This window comes from Suncus etruscus, chromosome 5, assembly GCF_024139225.1.
Source record: "Suncus etruscus isolate mSunEtr1 chromosome 5, mSunEtr1.pri.cur, whole genome shotgun sequence".
NCBI lineage: Eukaryota > Metazoa > Chordata > Mammalia > Eulipotyphla > Soricidae > Suncus > Suncus etruscus.
Window position 1 is genome coordinate 11,100,245 of NC_064852.1, and position 14,277 is coordinate 11,114,521.

The 14,277-nt window shown below is 39.9% G+C and overlaps 1 protein-coding gene and 1 non-coding gene across 2 annotated transcripts in view; both read right to left on the reverse strand.

Annotated features, from left to right (window-relative positions):
• The window catches only part of RC3H2 (ring finger and CCCH-type domains 2), a 47,948-nt gene that overhangs the window by 19,094 nt on the left and 14,577 nt on the right, over positions 1-14,277 (reverse strand). Inside the window, exons 4-8 of the mRNA XM_049774124.1 lie at positions 11,988-12,163; positions 6,504-6,704; positions 5,911-6,043; positions 5,666-5,784; positions 2,869-2,981 (exon numbers count right to left, since the gene is read on the reverse strand). Of these exons, the coding sequence (XP_049630081.1) occupies positions 2,869-2,981; positions 5,666-5,784; positions 5,911-6,043; positions 6,504-6,704; positions 11,988-12,163 (742 nt within the window). The remainder of the gene's footprint in view (positions 1-2,868; positions 2,982-5,665; positions 5,785-5,910; positions 6,044-6,503; positions 6,705-11,987; positions 12,164-14,277) is intronic.
• LOC126010245 (small nucleolar RNA SNORD90) lies at positions 6,130-6,240 on the reverse strand. Its single transcript, XR_007496347.1, has one exon. It is a non-coding gene; the product is annotated as a small nucleolar RNA SNORD90 (small nucleolar RNA).

Genomic DNA, 14,277 nt, shown 5'->3' on the forward strand with positions numbered 1-14,277 from the left:
TTCAAAAACGATCAACATATAGGTGAATATTTCACTTAACTTTATGTTAAATAGGTAACTGAAAAGGATTTTTAAAGTACAGGGTTGAAAAAAGTTTCCTCAGCTAAGTATCAAATGAATCTACATTTAACTGCTATGGTTGACACATCATAGGAAAATATAAGTCATTAAACACACTTATACATGTACATACACCTGTACATGAAGATATATAGCAAAGTACAAAGAAAACTACTAAGGGAGTGGGAAGAGGTCTTACAGTTCCCTTAAGAACCACTACAAACAACACCAACAGCAAGTGAGAAGTAACCTGTGTGCATCACTAGATGTGACCCTAAACTTAAAACATTCTGTATTGCTACAGAATTGTTAAATAGCTGTATATTATTTTCTAATGTATTTTTTGTTTGAGGGCCACACACCTGGCGAAGCTCAGAACTTACTTCAAACTCTGCACTCAGGAATCAAGCACTCCTGACAGTGCGCCAGGGAACATATAGGATGCCAGAGACCCAGTTGGTTGCATGCAAGGCAAGTGCCTTACCCAATATACTATCTCTCTGACCTCAATTACTTTTTAAAAAAATCCTCAAACTCGGGGCCGGGAAGGTGGCGCTAGAGGTAAGGTGTCTGCCTTGCAAGCACTAGCGTAGGACGGACCGCGGTTCGATCCCCTGGCATCCCATATGGTCCCCCCAAGCCAGCGCATAGCCAGAAGTAACCCCTGAGCGTCAAACAGGTGTGGCCCAAAAACCAAAACCAAAACAAACAAAAAAATCCTCATACTCTTGCTTTTATTTTGGCATGTTGCTCATAAATAACTTTTGGTGACACTCAGGGACAATGCCATATTGGGGATCAAACCAGGGATACCCACATGCAAACTATGCATGTTAAAACTCTTAGCAATCTCCCTAGCCCACAAAACTCAATTTTAAGCCAATATTAAACCAAAGCCAGAAACTTGGCATTATATATTTTGATTATTTTATACATAAAGCAAATAGTTTTGTTTGTTTTTGTTCTTTGGGTCACAATGGCAATGCTTAGGGATTTCTTCCTGGCTCTGCATTCAGGAATTACACATGGTGGTGCTAAGGAGACCACATTACATTCTGGGGACCAAACAAGGGTAAGCTGCATGCAAGGCAAAGTGCCTCAACCACTGTACTATCTTTCTGCCACAAGCAGAAAATAGTTTGATTATAGTCTTTGATTATTAAATCTTGGGTCATATGTAATACTATGCATAATATAGGAAACAGTTTGATCTGAATTTTATTAAAGAAAATATTTCGTTGAAACAAAAAATTGCATTATGAGTACTAATTACAATCCCTGTCACTATTTTAAAGTGGTGAACAACTAACTGTATTAGTGTTACATATACATGTACAAATATTTGGTGTCATTCCATATTACTGAACTGACTCAATATTAATGTCATATATAACTGAACAACAGTTATATAGTCAGCAATGTCTACCCTAACTATAGTATTCTTTTCAGCCCTTCAATACCATTACTAAAAACCAGCTTCATGGGGGCCGGGCGATGGCGCTAAAGGTAAGGTGCCTGCCTTGCCTTCACTAGCCTTGGACGGACCGCGGTTCGATCCCCCGATGTCCCATATGGTCCCCCAAGCCAGGAGCGACTTCTGAGCACATAGCCAGGAGTAACCCCTGAGCATCACCGGGTGTGGCCCAAAAACCAAAAAAAAAAAAAAAAAAAACAGCTTCATTATAACTCACTCCTTTTATATTTCATACATGTACATATATGCACGATGAAGTAACTCGGTAAAAAAAAAAAAGTAGTGAAACTCAGAAAGACAGGAGTTCCTAATTCAGAATGTGTGAGTAATACACATACACATACACACACACACACACACACACACACACACACACACACACACACACACACACACACACACACACAACTGGTAATAGCCACTTTATAGATAGAATTCTACAGACGCTGATAATAATCATTTTTTAAAGGAGGGGATCAAGGAAACATATTTTAGAAAGAAAATTAGGGGGCTGGAGAGAGAGCACAGCAGTAGGGTGTTTGCCTTGCACACCCAGGACAGACCCAGGTTTGATTCCAGGAATCCCATATAGTCCCTGAAGCCTGCCAGGAGTGATTTCTGAGCCAGGAATAACCCCTGAGCACTGCCAAGTGTGACCCAAATACCAACCCCCCCCCAAAAAAAAAAAAAAAAAAAGAAAAGAAAATTAGGTGGCACACAGGGCCTGTGCTTTCTCCCACAGACTCTGGAACGTGCTCTTCCTCTTTCATGTCAAAGATTCTTGCACAAAATGCTCTGTTGGCTCTTGCTTTCCACCCTCAAAAGAAAACCCCATATATCCTTAAAGACTGCTTGGGTAGGCAACAATAAAATGTTTATAGTAAGTCTCTTTAAAAAAAAAAATGTAATGTGAGCCCGGAGAGATAGCACAGCAGCGTTTGCCTTGCAAGCAGCCGATCCAGGACCAAAGGTGGTTGGTTCGAATCCCAGTGTCCCATATGGTCCCCCGTGCCTATCAGGAGCTATTTCTGAGCAGACAGCCAGGAGGAACACCTGAGCAACACCCGGTGTGGCCCAAAAACCAAAAAAAAAAAAAAAAAAAAAAAAAAAGTAATGCAGGGGCCGGAGAGATAACATGGAGCTAAGGCGTTTGCCTTTCATGCAGAAGATTGGTGGTTCGAATCCCAGCATCCCATCTGGTCCCCTGAGCCTGCCAGGAGCGATTTCTGAGCACAGAGCCAGGAGTAACCCCTGAATGCTGCTGGGTGTGACTCCTCCCAAAACAAACAAACAAACAAAAGTAATGCAAATAAAAGCAAACTCTTTTAACTTACTTTTCAAGCTCTTCCTGAGAATGGGCAAAAGTACAATTTGTTCCTCGTGGACACCCTCCTTGCTGTCGCAGATCTCGGCACATGCTAGTTTTATATTTGCTGTTTGGCTGAGGCTACATAAAGAAAAACAATTTGTGGATAAGTGAAGATAACAGTGTCATTAACTCTTGGGACTTAATTATTTTATATTATGCTCTTCTTTACATGAGAAAAGTTATATTGGGGGGGTAGGAGGGTAACTTGAGGAACACAACACCTAGGGCAGTGCTAAGGGAACCAGATGTGGTTCTAGGGATCAAATCTATGTCAGCCGCATGCAAGGTAAGTGCTCTGCATGCTGTACTAACTTTTCAGCCCAAGATAATTCTTGAGCTGAAACAACTACCACTCCATTGTTTCCTGTTAAAACGTACAAGGCAAAACTCTGCAATGGAATCTTAAGACATTCTTTCTGAAAATTATATAAAATAAGTTCTAATGACAATCAGTCTATTTGAAATGTAGCCACAATACTGGTCAGACTAAGATTTTTTCCCATCATTCTTTGCAGTCTTAAAATTATAACAAATGGTTCAGAGAGACAGTACAGCAAATAAGATGCTTGCCTTGCATGCAATAGACTCTGGTTTGGTATTTGGCATAACATAGCATGCACTACCCTGAGGACCAACAGGGGTTGATCCTGAGCAGAATGAGGAATAGTCTCAAAGCACGCAAAACCCTCAAGACAGAAAATCATGAAATCAACATCAAACAATCTTAAAAAGCATTATAGGGACTATAAGAACAAGAGAGACTGCTCAACAGCATGAGCACATGCTTTGCATAATGGAGACCTAGGTTCAATTCCTGACACTGGATAATCCCAAGCAAGGAGCACTTCCAGAGTACTGGGCCAACAATAGCCTCTGAGCACCACTAGACATGACCCCAAAAGTCCATAAGCTTAATTCACTTAAACTTTTCAGGGAAAAGTAGAAAATAATTTCCCTCCAACGTGAAAATTAGAAGACAGCTCAGAGGGCTAGCGTGCAATATTTGAATCCAGGATGCCTGAGTTTGACAGCCAGCATTACATGATTCCCTCAAGCAACACACTCTGGGAATAATACCCATCTGCACTTGCATAAAAGGCACACAAACAAACAAATATTCATTTATTCATTCTCTCCCTTTTCTCTCTCTCTCTCCCCTTCCTTCTCTGACTCTCTCAAACTGAAGTAAAAAATTAAGAAAAATTAATTTGTTTGTTAAATTGATAGTACAACTCTCTACCTTGGCTTGAAACTTGCCAAGTTCACACAATGAAGTAAACTTGAAAACTTCATTATAAATTAAATGATTCGCACAAATACTAAAATATTCTTTTTATATACTTACCTGAAGACATTATCTTATGCCTCCAAAAATGAAGTTAGTTTTGAAATAGATTTACCCCGCCCTGTTACTCAACATCCATAATGAACTTAGACATGCTATTTAACACCATTAAGCATCAGTTTGAAAGCAGTAATCACCTTGCAAGTAGCCATGATAATCATAAAGAACACATGTAAAATATTGTGTATAAGGAATGACTCACAGTAACATAAGAAACAAATCTCATTAGCATAATGGACTCTATCATCAACTATTCCTTTTAAAGTACATTTAAGAGTTAGTTAAATATGCATGCAAGTGAACTATTTTTATGTAGGCAGAAAGCCTGATTTGATTCTCAAACACTAACTGGAGCAAGCCCCACCACAAAGCTGTGAGTAGCTCTCCTAAGCACACCATTATGTGACCCAAACTCAGCCCCCTTAAATGAAAACACATACTGAAAGTGTTTTAGAGATTCTAGTTCCCAGTATATAAAAACATGTTTAGTTAAGAGTGAATGCTTAGCTTGTGGGTTCAATCTCTGGCACTGAATGGTCCCTAAACACTACTAGTTATGAACTCTAGCGACTAGTCAGAAATAGTTCCAAAGGACCACTGGATGTGGCTCATAAAACTAAACTCCAATACCTTCCCAATAACAACAACAACAACAACAAAAAATGAATTTATGATTATACTGTATGAAAACAATGAAGAAAAAGTAACAATTTTCCCAGATCACAAAAGAATTAAGATATAAGTAGGAAGGCCTGCAAGGACATCTAAAAGGGTTTTTGAAGTTTAAATCCTGGCAGCATATGGTCCCCCAACCACCACACCAGGAATAATCTCCAAGCACACTGTGTCAGATGTGGTTCAAGACGGGAAAAAATAAAAAAAAAAAAAAACAAATAAACAAATTTGAGATAAGAGTTACATAAGGAGGGGCCAGAGTGATGGTAGGGTGTTTGCCTTGCACATGCCCCAAATCTAGGATGGACTATGGTTCGATCCCCAGGGGTCTCATATGGTCCCCCAAGCCAAGAGTGATTTCTGAGTGCATAGCCTGGAGTAACCCCTGAGCATCACTGGGTGTGGCCAAAAATTAAAAACAAAAAGTGTTACATAAGGAGTCCATTATCCAAAAAGCCTATTACAATGTTCCAAATTTAAGAACCAAGCAAACAAAAAACCTGGAACTGGAGTGATAGTATAGCAGGTAGGGCGTTTGTCTTGCTAACAGTCAACTCAGGTTTGATCACCAGAATCCTAGATAATCTCCTGAGCACCACCAGGATTAATTCCTAAGTGTAGAACCAAAAGTAACTCCTGAGCATCAGTAGGTGGTGGCCCCAAAACAAAACTAACAAATAACCTAGTTCTGAATGAACTTTCCAAAAGTAACAATAATCAAAACTAAAATAAAAGTGCTTACCTGAGGTGTCTCATGGCCTTTTCTGCTGTAATTTTGGATGAAATCCACAAGGCCATGAACCACTGTTTTAACAGCTACCATTGCATTTTCTAGTTGCTCCCAAGTTGGTGAAACAGCATCTACAATAGAAGGTACCAAAGAGATGGGAAATGGGAGGAGGAAGAATTTTAGCAGTTAATTATCATAGTCCAAAAAGGTAAAAAAAAAAAAAAAAGTATAATCAATTGCACAATTTCCCCACGTACCTGGATTAGGGTCTATATTTGCAAGAAGTTCTAGATGAGGCCTCAGTCTATTTAAGTTAGCTGGGTCACCTGTCCGTTGCAAAACAATCGTCAACTCCTGGACACTCTTTGCAAATGATTCTGGAGACTGCAGCTAACAAATGAAAAATAGAATGGATGCATTCTGAGTCTCATGAGGCTTGTATACTCAAGTACTTCAATTTAGTCAGCACACTAACCAGGTTCTCAAGTGTCTTCAGACTTCACAGTATAAGAATCAGTGATGAATTACTTTTTCATCTCAGAATCTGCCCTATGAAATTCATCATTAGACACTTTAGAAAACTGATTAATAGGTGTACTAGCTATTTTGGGGTCAGACCGTAAATAACTACAAAATTTGGGGACCAGATAGTTTTCACCCTAATTTGCTTCCTTGGTGCTTCCCATAGCTTATTCTGAACATTGAAAATAAAAAAATAAAGAGAGATCATTTTAAAAGGCCTGATTTAAAAACAAGCATCTCCACTTAACTGTTTGAGTCTTTTAGAAGTTTCCAATTATTTCTCAATGAAAAAATATGGTACAAGATTAGTGTCTCAAATGTCACAGACCTTATCAATGATAGACTGCATGTGTGACTTATGTGCCAGGTCACCATAAAGAAGAGAGGACCACTGCTCAGGTGAAATGCGGAGTCCTGCTTCCATAGCAATATGAACAATCTGGGCATCATGTTCTCTGCGTAATGCCTCATAACTCCTAAACTCCTCCTTTAGCTGCATCAGAGAAGAATCTTCATCTCTTTTGGTAACCTACCAAATAAAGAAGGAAAATTACAAGCCATCAGAATTAGATCTTCCATTGCTTCTCCTGTAACAAATTTTAGGAGTCGTAGGACAGGAAGGACCTACTGAACAGAGCATACAAAGAAGATAATGTAATGACCTAACCACACATTTTCTTTTCTGAAGGAGGAGGGTGAAAGATGAGGGACTTGGAGAGTTTAGATTTTGGGGCTACACTTGGCTGTGCTCAGGAATCCTAGTGGGGTTTAAGTGACCATATGCAATCTAAGAAATCAAATGTGGGTCATCCACTTAGAAGGCTTTTCATTTGTACAGATACTCCTCGCTTAACGACCAAGTTCCATTTCAAAGACTTGGTCGTTAAGCGAATTGGTCGTCAAGTGAGCTACTACATGGACTGTATACAGTAGTACAGTATATGCATAGTACTTGACAATACATTATTCTGAATAAGTAAAAGAATGAGAAAGATCAAGCTGAAAACTTCCACTTCTTTTAATTTGCATAGGTTGTATAATTTACACACAGTACTGCAATGTATTACAGAACATAAAGTTAGTAAAGTAAGTACATTAAAGCACCAAAAACCACAGTACTGAACTATAGAGTGTACAAGATGGAAAAAGGATATTTTAAATAAATTAAAATAATGATGAAGAGATGGTAGTAAGTGCGAGCGGTCGCTAAAGGTAGGTCATTAAGCGAGGAGTATCTGTACTATTGCTCTGGCTCTACAAATTAGTTTTTGGGACAAAACATAACTAACATAACTCAAAACATAGAGGTCTACAGTAAATGGATAAGGAACTTGTCTTGCATGTTTCTGACATGTGTTCTATTGCTGGTACTTCATGTGATCCCTAGTCCTTCTAGGAGTGTTCCATGTGTACCGAGGCAGAAGCCTCTGAGCACCCTGGGTGTGGTCCCATAAATAAAAAACATAATTCAATAAACATAATATGTAATATATATAGACATAACATAATTCAATAATTCAATGAGCTATGTAGTTGGTTGGAAAAGTTTTACAAACAGAAAAGTACAGTTTAAGTGCTACTATAAGGCCCTAGTAAAGCAATTAAATCTGACAAGAGAATATAAGAAAAGACTTCTTCCAGATAAAGTATAAATGAATAAGGTCTTAACCAATGAACAGGAGTCCCTGAGGCTAGCACTAAGTACAGAGAACATAATTCTGGAAAATTGAGTGATCAAATAGAAACATCAAAGAATAAACTTCATAGAAATGAATGTTGGGAAGCCAGAGAGATAGTACAGCAGGTAAGGCCCTTGCCTTACACACAACTGACCGAGGCTTGACCCCTGTTGTATATGAAAATATTTCCTGTTTTTTGCCTGTTGTCCCACCATGACCTTCCAGGTGGGGGCGCTGTTGAGAGCCAAATAAATAGTTTGGGAGCGAGGTGTTCAGGGTCTTTTGCCAGAGTTGGCTGGCTGGCTCAAGGTGTGTTTTGGAGCTAGCAGCAGGCTGACAAAGGACTCTCTTCGCCCAACCTTTTACCCCTTAACCCTCCTGTCTGTGTGGATTATTTGCTGCAGATAAATATTACCAAGATCTCCCAACAAAAGGGGACAGGGGACGGGAATCAATTTCTCATTCTGGGAGCTCTTTGCGGATATACAAACAACCAACAAAGGAGTAAACGGGATCCAACAAATGGGGCAATAGATCCCCAGTATTCTGTATGATCCCCAAGTCTCAACGGAAGTGGTCCACAAGCAGAGTCAAGAGTAAGTCCTGAGTAGCACTGGATGTGGCAAAAAAAAAAAAAAACCAAAAAACAAAAAACAAAACTAAGATATAAATGAAGAAACCAAACATAAAAGACCTTGTATGCTATGATGAGAAACTCAAATACTCTGAAAGAGTGGGGTTTGGGAATGGGTGGCGGAGGGTTGAGAGAGCACATTTGGTGGTGCTCCTGGGTCACTTCTGATGTTGAAAAAGGGACCAAATGAGGTGCTAGGGAGTGAACTAGGGTCAGGAGCTTGTAAGGCAAATGTGTTAGCCCTATACTAGCCCTCAGGCTCAAGAACTAAATGGATAAGCATGTCATATTCACTACCACATGATGGTTAAGAAATATTCCAGGCACTGGAGAGATAGAACAGCATTTAAGGCACTTGCCTTGCAATCAGTCAACTTAGGTTATGTCCCCAACATCGCATATGGTTCCCCAACCCCACCAGGAGTGATCCCTGAGAATAGAGCAAAAAAGTAAGCTCAAAGGGGCCAGAACAATAGCACAGTAAGTAGGGAGTCTGCCTTGCATGTAATCGACCAAGTTCAATCCCCAGCATCCCATATGGTCCCCTGAGCCATATCTGAGAGCAGAGCCAGGAGGAACTTCTGAGTGCTGCTGCCAGGCATAATCCAAAATATTATCAAGAAAGAAAAGAGAAGGAAGGAAGGAAGGAAGGAAGGAAGGAAGGAAGGAAGGAAGGAAGGAAGGAAGGAAGGAAGGAAGGAAGGAAGGAAGGAAGGAAGGAGAGAGAAAGAAAGGAAGGAAGGAAGGAAGGAAGGAGAGAGAGAAAGGAAGGAAGGAAGGAAGGAAGGAAGGAAGGAAGGAAGGAGAGAGAAAGAAAGGAAGGAAGGAGAGAGAGAAAGGAAGGAAGGAAGGAAGGAAGGAAGGAAGGAAGGAAGGAAGGAGAGAGAGAAAGAAAGGAAGGAAGGAAGGAGAGAGAGAAAGAAAGGAAGGAAGGAAGGAAGGAAGGAAGGAAGGAAGGAAAGAGAGAAAGAAAGAAAGAAAGAAAGAAAGAAAGAAAGAAAGAAAGAAAGAAAGAAAGAAAGAAAGAAAGAAAGAAAGAAAGAAAGAAAGAAAGAAAGAAAGAAAGAAAGAAAGAAAGAAAAAGAAAAAGTTTACACAGGTAAGTGTGAGCCAAAAAAGGGGAGACATACAAAAAATTAATTATCTGGGATAGGAAGCATACTCTGTGGCATAGCAGCACATGTTTTACCAGTATGATGTCCTTCAACTTGTATGTAAAAAAATGAGATTCTATTAAACTAAAATTTTCTGCACAATGAAAGAAATTATTAAAATAAAGTAATAAAGTAGGACTAGAGAGACAATAAAGAAAGTGAAGTGCTTGCCTCTGCACACAGTTGACCTGGGTTCTATTCCTGAGCACAGAGCCAACAGCAAGCACTAAGCACAGCTGGGTGTGGCCCCAAAGCAGTAACAACAAATACTTACACATCACCTATCTGAAATAGTTAATTAATATTCAAAATATGCAATGTATTCACAAAAACCAACCACAAAAATCAAACCATCAAATGATGGGAAGGGTCAGTTCCTAAAAAGAAAAATGAGAGAGAGAGAGAGAGAGAGAGAGAGAGAGAGAGAGAGAGAGAGAGAGAGAGAGAGAGAGGAGAGAGAGAGAAGGGGGGGAAGAGAAGAGAGAGAGAAGAGGGAAAGTATATAAAATAGAGGCAGGAGTCAAGGGATGGTGGGATAGGAAGGGAACTAGGGAAATTGGTAGCAGGAAATGAACACTGGTGAAGGGATGGACATTGCAGCATTGCCTGACCAAAATTCACTATCAACTACTTTTTAACTGTTTTCACAATGAATGAAAAAATATGATGGGAAGGGCAAGGGAGAAGACTTAAAAGCTGGAGAGCATGCTTTGTATGCAGGAGCCCCAAGTTTGATCCCTTACATAGTAATTTAAGGTCCCCACGAACTGCCTGGAATGACCACAGCACTGTTCCAGCCACCAACCCAATCCCTCAGCAATGCCAAATGAGGCAATAAAATAAAATGGGGGCAGGGGAGGAGAGGAAAGAAAAGCTGCACAGACACTTCCCCATGACATACAGATGGACAACAGGAACACGAAAAATGCTTATTGTTATTTATTATCAGGAAAAGCAAATCAAAAATCAATGTGCCATCACCTTATACCTCTGAAAATGGATATTAGATTAGAAACAAGTGTTGAAGATATAGAGAAAAAGGAACGCTCCTATACTGTAGATGCCTCAGTGTATAATCATAGAAGTTTCTCAAAATATTAAGAATAAAACTATGATATGAGCTAGCAATTTCATTCCTAGGAACCTAGATAAATAAATAAACCTAGAAAAAATTAATTTGAAAAGGCTTAAGTACACATAATGTCCACTGCTTAGTAATAATTTTTAGTCACAATTGCCAAGATCTGGAAACATCTGAACATATACCTACCATTAATTACCTGCTATCTCAAACTAAGCAATTTATCCAGAAAACCAAACTTCTGTATGGTTTTAACTAGAGGGGTTATAAAACAGCATATACACCATTTTCAGATTAAAAGCTTTTCATAAAAGCTTAATCACTGGAGAATACAAAAATAATGAGAATAATTACATAGTTATGGTTTTCAGTCAAGTTCCTAAATGATTTGTGGGGAAGGAGAGGAAGAGTGCTGTGCCACTGGAGTTCCAGTAGAACTCTGAAGCTATTTTGGACTAAGTGCTCTGGGATCATTCTAAGCAGTGTTTGGGTAAGTCTGTAGTACCAGGGATTCAATAAGGTCAGCTGCATATAAGGTAACTGCCTTAACTCTATACTATCTCTCCAGCCTTCCAAAAATCACCTTTAGGAGGGTAAATATGAGGAATTCTGTTTCTTCAATTTTTTTTTTTTTTTTTTTTTTGGTTTTTTAGTCACAACCGGTAGCACTCAGGAATTATTCCTGGCTCTACGCTCAGAGATCGATCCTGGGGCCCAGAGAGATAGCACAGTGGCATTTGCCTTGCAAGCAGCCGATCCAGGACCAAAGGTGGTTGGTTCGAATCCTGGTGTCCCATATGGTCCCCCGTGCCTGCCAGGAGCTATTTCTGAGCAGACAGCCAGGAGGAACCCCTGAGCACTGCCGGGTTTGGCCCAAAAACCAAAAAAAAAAAAAAAAAGAGATTGATCCTGGCAGGCTCGGGGGACCATATGAGACGCCGAGATTCGAACCACCATCCTTCCGCATGCAAGGCAAATGCCCTACCTCCATGCTATATCTCCAGCCCCCTCTTCAATCTATTTATTGTGACTCAAAGAGTCCATGTCAGAAAACTTCCTAAGTTCGATTTCTTGTAACTGACACTTTCACATAGGTGTCCATATTCCCCATAGGTTAAAATCACAGATGGAATCAATGCTTCAGGTAAAAACATAAAAGGATTCACTTCAACTCCTGTAAATGTACTTCATTTCTGGAGCATATGAACCTTTATAGGAAGCCTCTGTCAAGCAAATTTCAGATGGCTGCTTGCTTACTACTTACCTTAAAACAAGAAGCTCGATACAGTAGTTGCACAACATGACCAATACTTGTTTTTGATGCCTGAGGAAATCTTGGTTCTAGTCTTTGTACAACAAAAAGTACCAGAACTTTCCTTGAGAGAGCAGAACCATCTTCTAATGCCAACAACACCAACTTCAAAGCCTCTTCTTGCATAGCTAGAAATGGGGAACATGAATTCTAAATAAATATAGTACATTAAAAATCATGTCTGCCACAAACTTCTTTGACTACTAGTTTACTATAGTTCATAGGTAAATATTGCAATTAGTTAGCAAAAAAAAAGTTCACACAAAAACATATTACTTAAAAAATCACCTACTAGGGGTTGCGTATAGGGGCTAATGTGTTTGCCTTGGATGCAGCATATGCTGGCAAGATCCCTGAGACCACATAATCCCCCTGAGCAATACTGAGAATAACCCATGAACACAAAGACAAAAGTAGCCCCTGAATACTGTTAAGGTGTAGCCCCAAAACTACTTCAAAGAATAAAACAAAACAAGGGCCGGTGAGGTGGCGCTAGAGGTAAGGTGTCTGCCTTGCAAGCACTAGCCAAGGAAGGACCGCGGTTCCATCCCCCTGCGTCCCAGATGGTCCCCCCAAAGCCAGGGGCATGGGTGTGGCCCAAAAAACCAAAAAAAAATTAATAATAAAACAAAACAAAAAAATAACCCTACCAGTACTGGTATGTATATGGGGAGAAAGGGACTTGCATTCACTGTTGGTAGGAATGTAAACTGAAACATCCTTTTAGGGAAATAATATGAACATTTCTCGAAAAACTAGAAATTGAGCTTCCACTTGACCCAGAAATATGGGGCCTGGGAATAGAACGTAGGGCCCCAAAGATAATGCAAAAAAGGCAACTGCACTCCTATATTCATTGCAGCACTATTCACAATACCAGAATCTCGAAACAACCAAATGATGGGGACAGACAAATGGATAAGGAACTATGCACACCTACAGAATGGAAAACAACACAGACATTAATAAAAATGAAGTAATGAAACTGGCTTCTACATGGACATACACAAAGTATCATACTGAGTGAAGTGATTCAGGAGAGAGACATAGAATGAATACACTCATTTGTGGGATATTAAAAAAAAAACACACAGTATGAGAATAATACCAAAAGACAATACAAATAAGGGTCAGGAGGACTGGTCAATAGTAGAAAGTTTGCTTCAAAGAGGATGGGGAGTGCAGTTAGGACAGATAAGGGACCTATGACAATGATAGTTGGAAATGATCACTCCGAACAAGAACTGGGTGCTGAAAAGACATAAAGTGATATGTATATACTTTCAGTATTAATATTGCAAATCACAGTGCCTTAAAGGGAAAAAGGGAAGTGCTTTAAAGGGAAGTGAGCCCACGAGTGCGTGAGAGGCAGAGATTGACAGACAGACAGACAGACAGACAGACAGACAGACAGACAGACAGACAAAAACAGAGAAAGCAAGTGTTTGCCATGGCAGCAGGTGGGGGGAGACTGGGGACTTTCAGTAATAGTATTGCAAATTAATGCCTAAAAGGGAAAGGGAGGGAAGTGAGCGTTTGAGCAAAGGAGAGAGAGAGAGAAAACAACATCTGCCACAGAGGCAGGCAAGGAGAATAAGGAGGGAAGACCAGTAACATCCATGGTATACTAGTCAAGTGTATACATTGTTGTTGGAATACTATATGACTAAAACTCAAACATCAACAACTTTGTAATTGTGTATCTTGTGGTGATTCAATTAAAACACACACACACACACACAGCCCTTTGTCTGGCTTGTTTAAAAAGAGAAGCCACAGAACCTTATGTCCTGTCAAAATTCTAGAATACTATCAGTCCTTTTGCTTTTTGTTTGTTTGTTTTGGGGTCGTACATGGCAGTGCTCAGGAGTAATTCCTGGCTCTACACTCGGGACTTACTCATGGCAGTGCTTAGGGAATATGGGATGCTGGGTATCAAGCCTGAGTCAGACCTATGCAAGGCCAAGTGCCTTACCTATTATACTATCACTTCGATCCCACCACAACCAATCTTGACATCATAAAGACTGTTCTTAATTATCTTTTATCCCTATGTATATAGCCTTATCACAAGATGCACCCTTTTTATTTTATCAACAAAAACATACCATCAAACAAGACATCTTGGGAGCTGGAGAGATAGCATGGAGGAAAGGCATTTACTTTGCATGCAGAAGGACGGTGGTTCAAATCCCAGCATCCCATATGGTCCCCCGAGCCTGCCAGGAGCGACTTCTGAGCA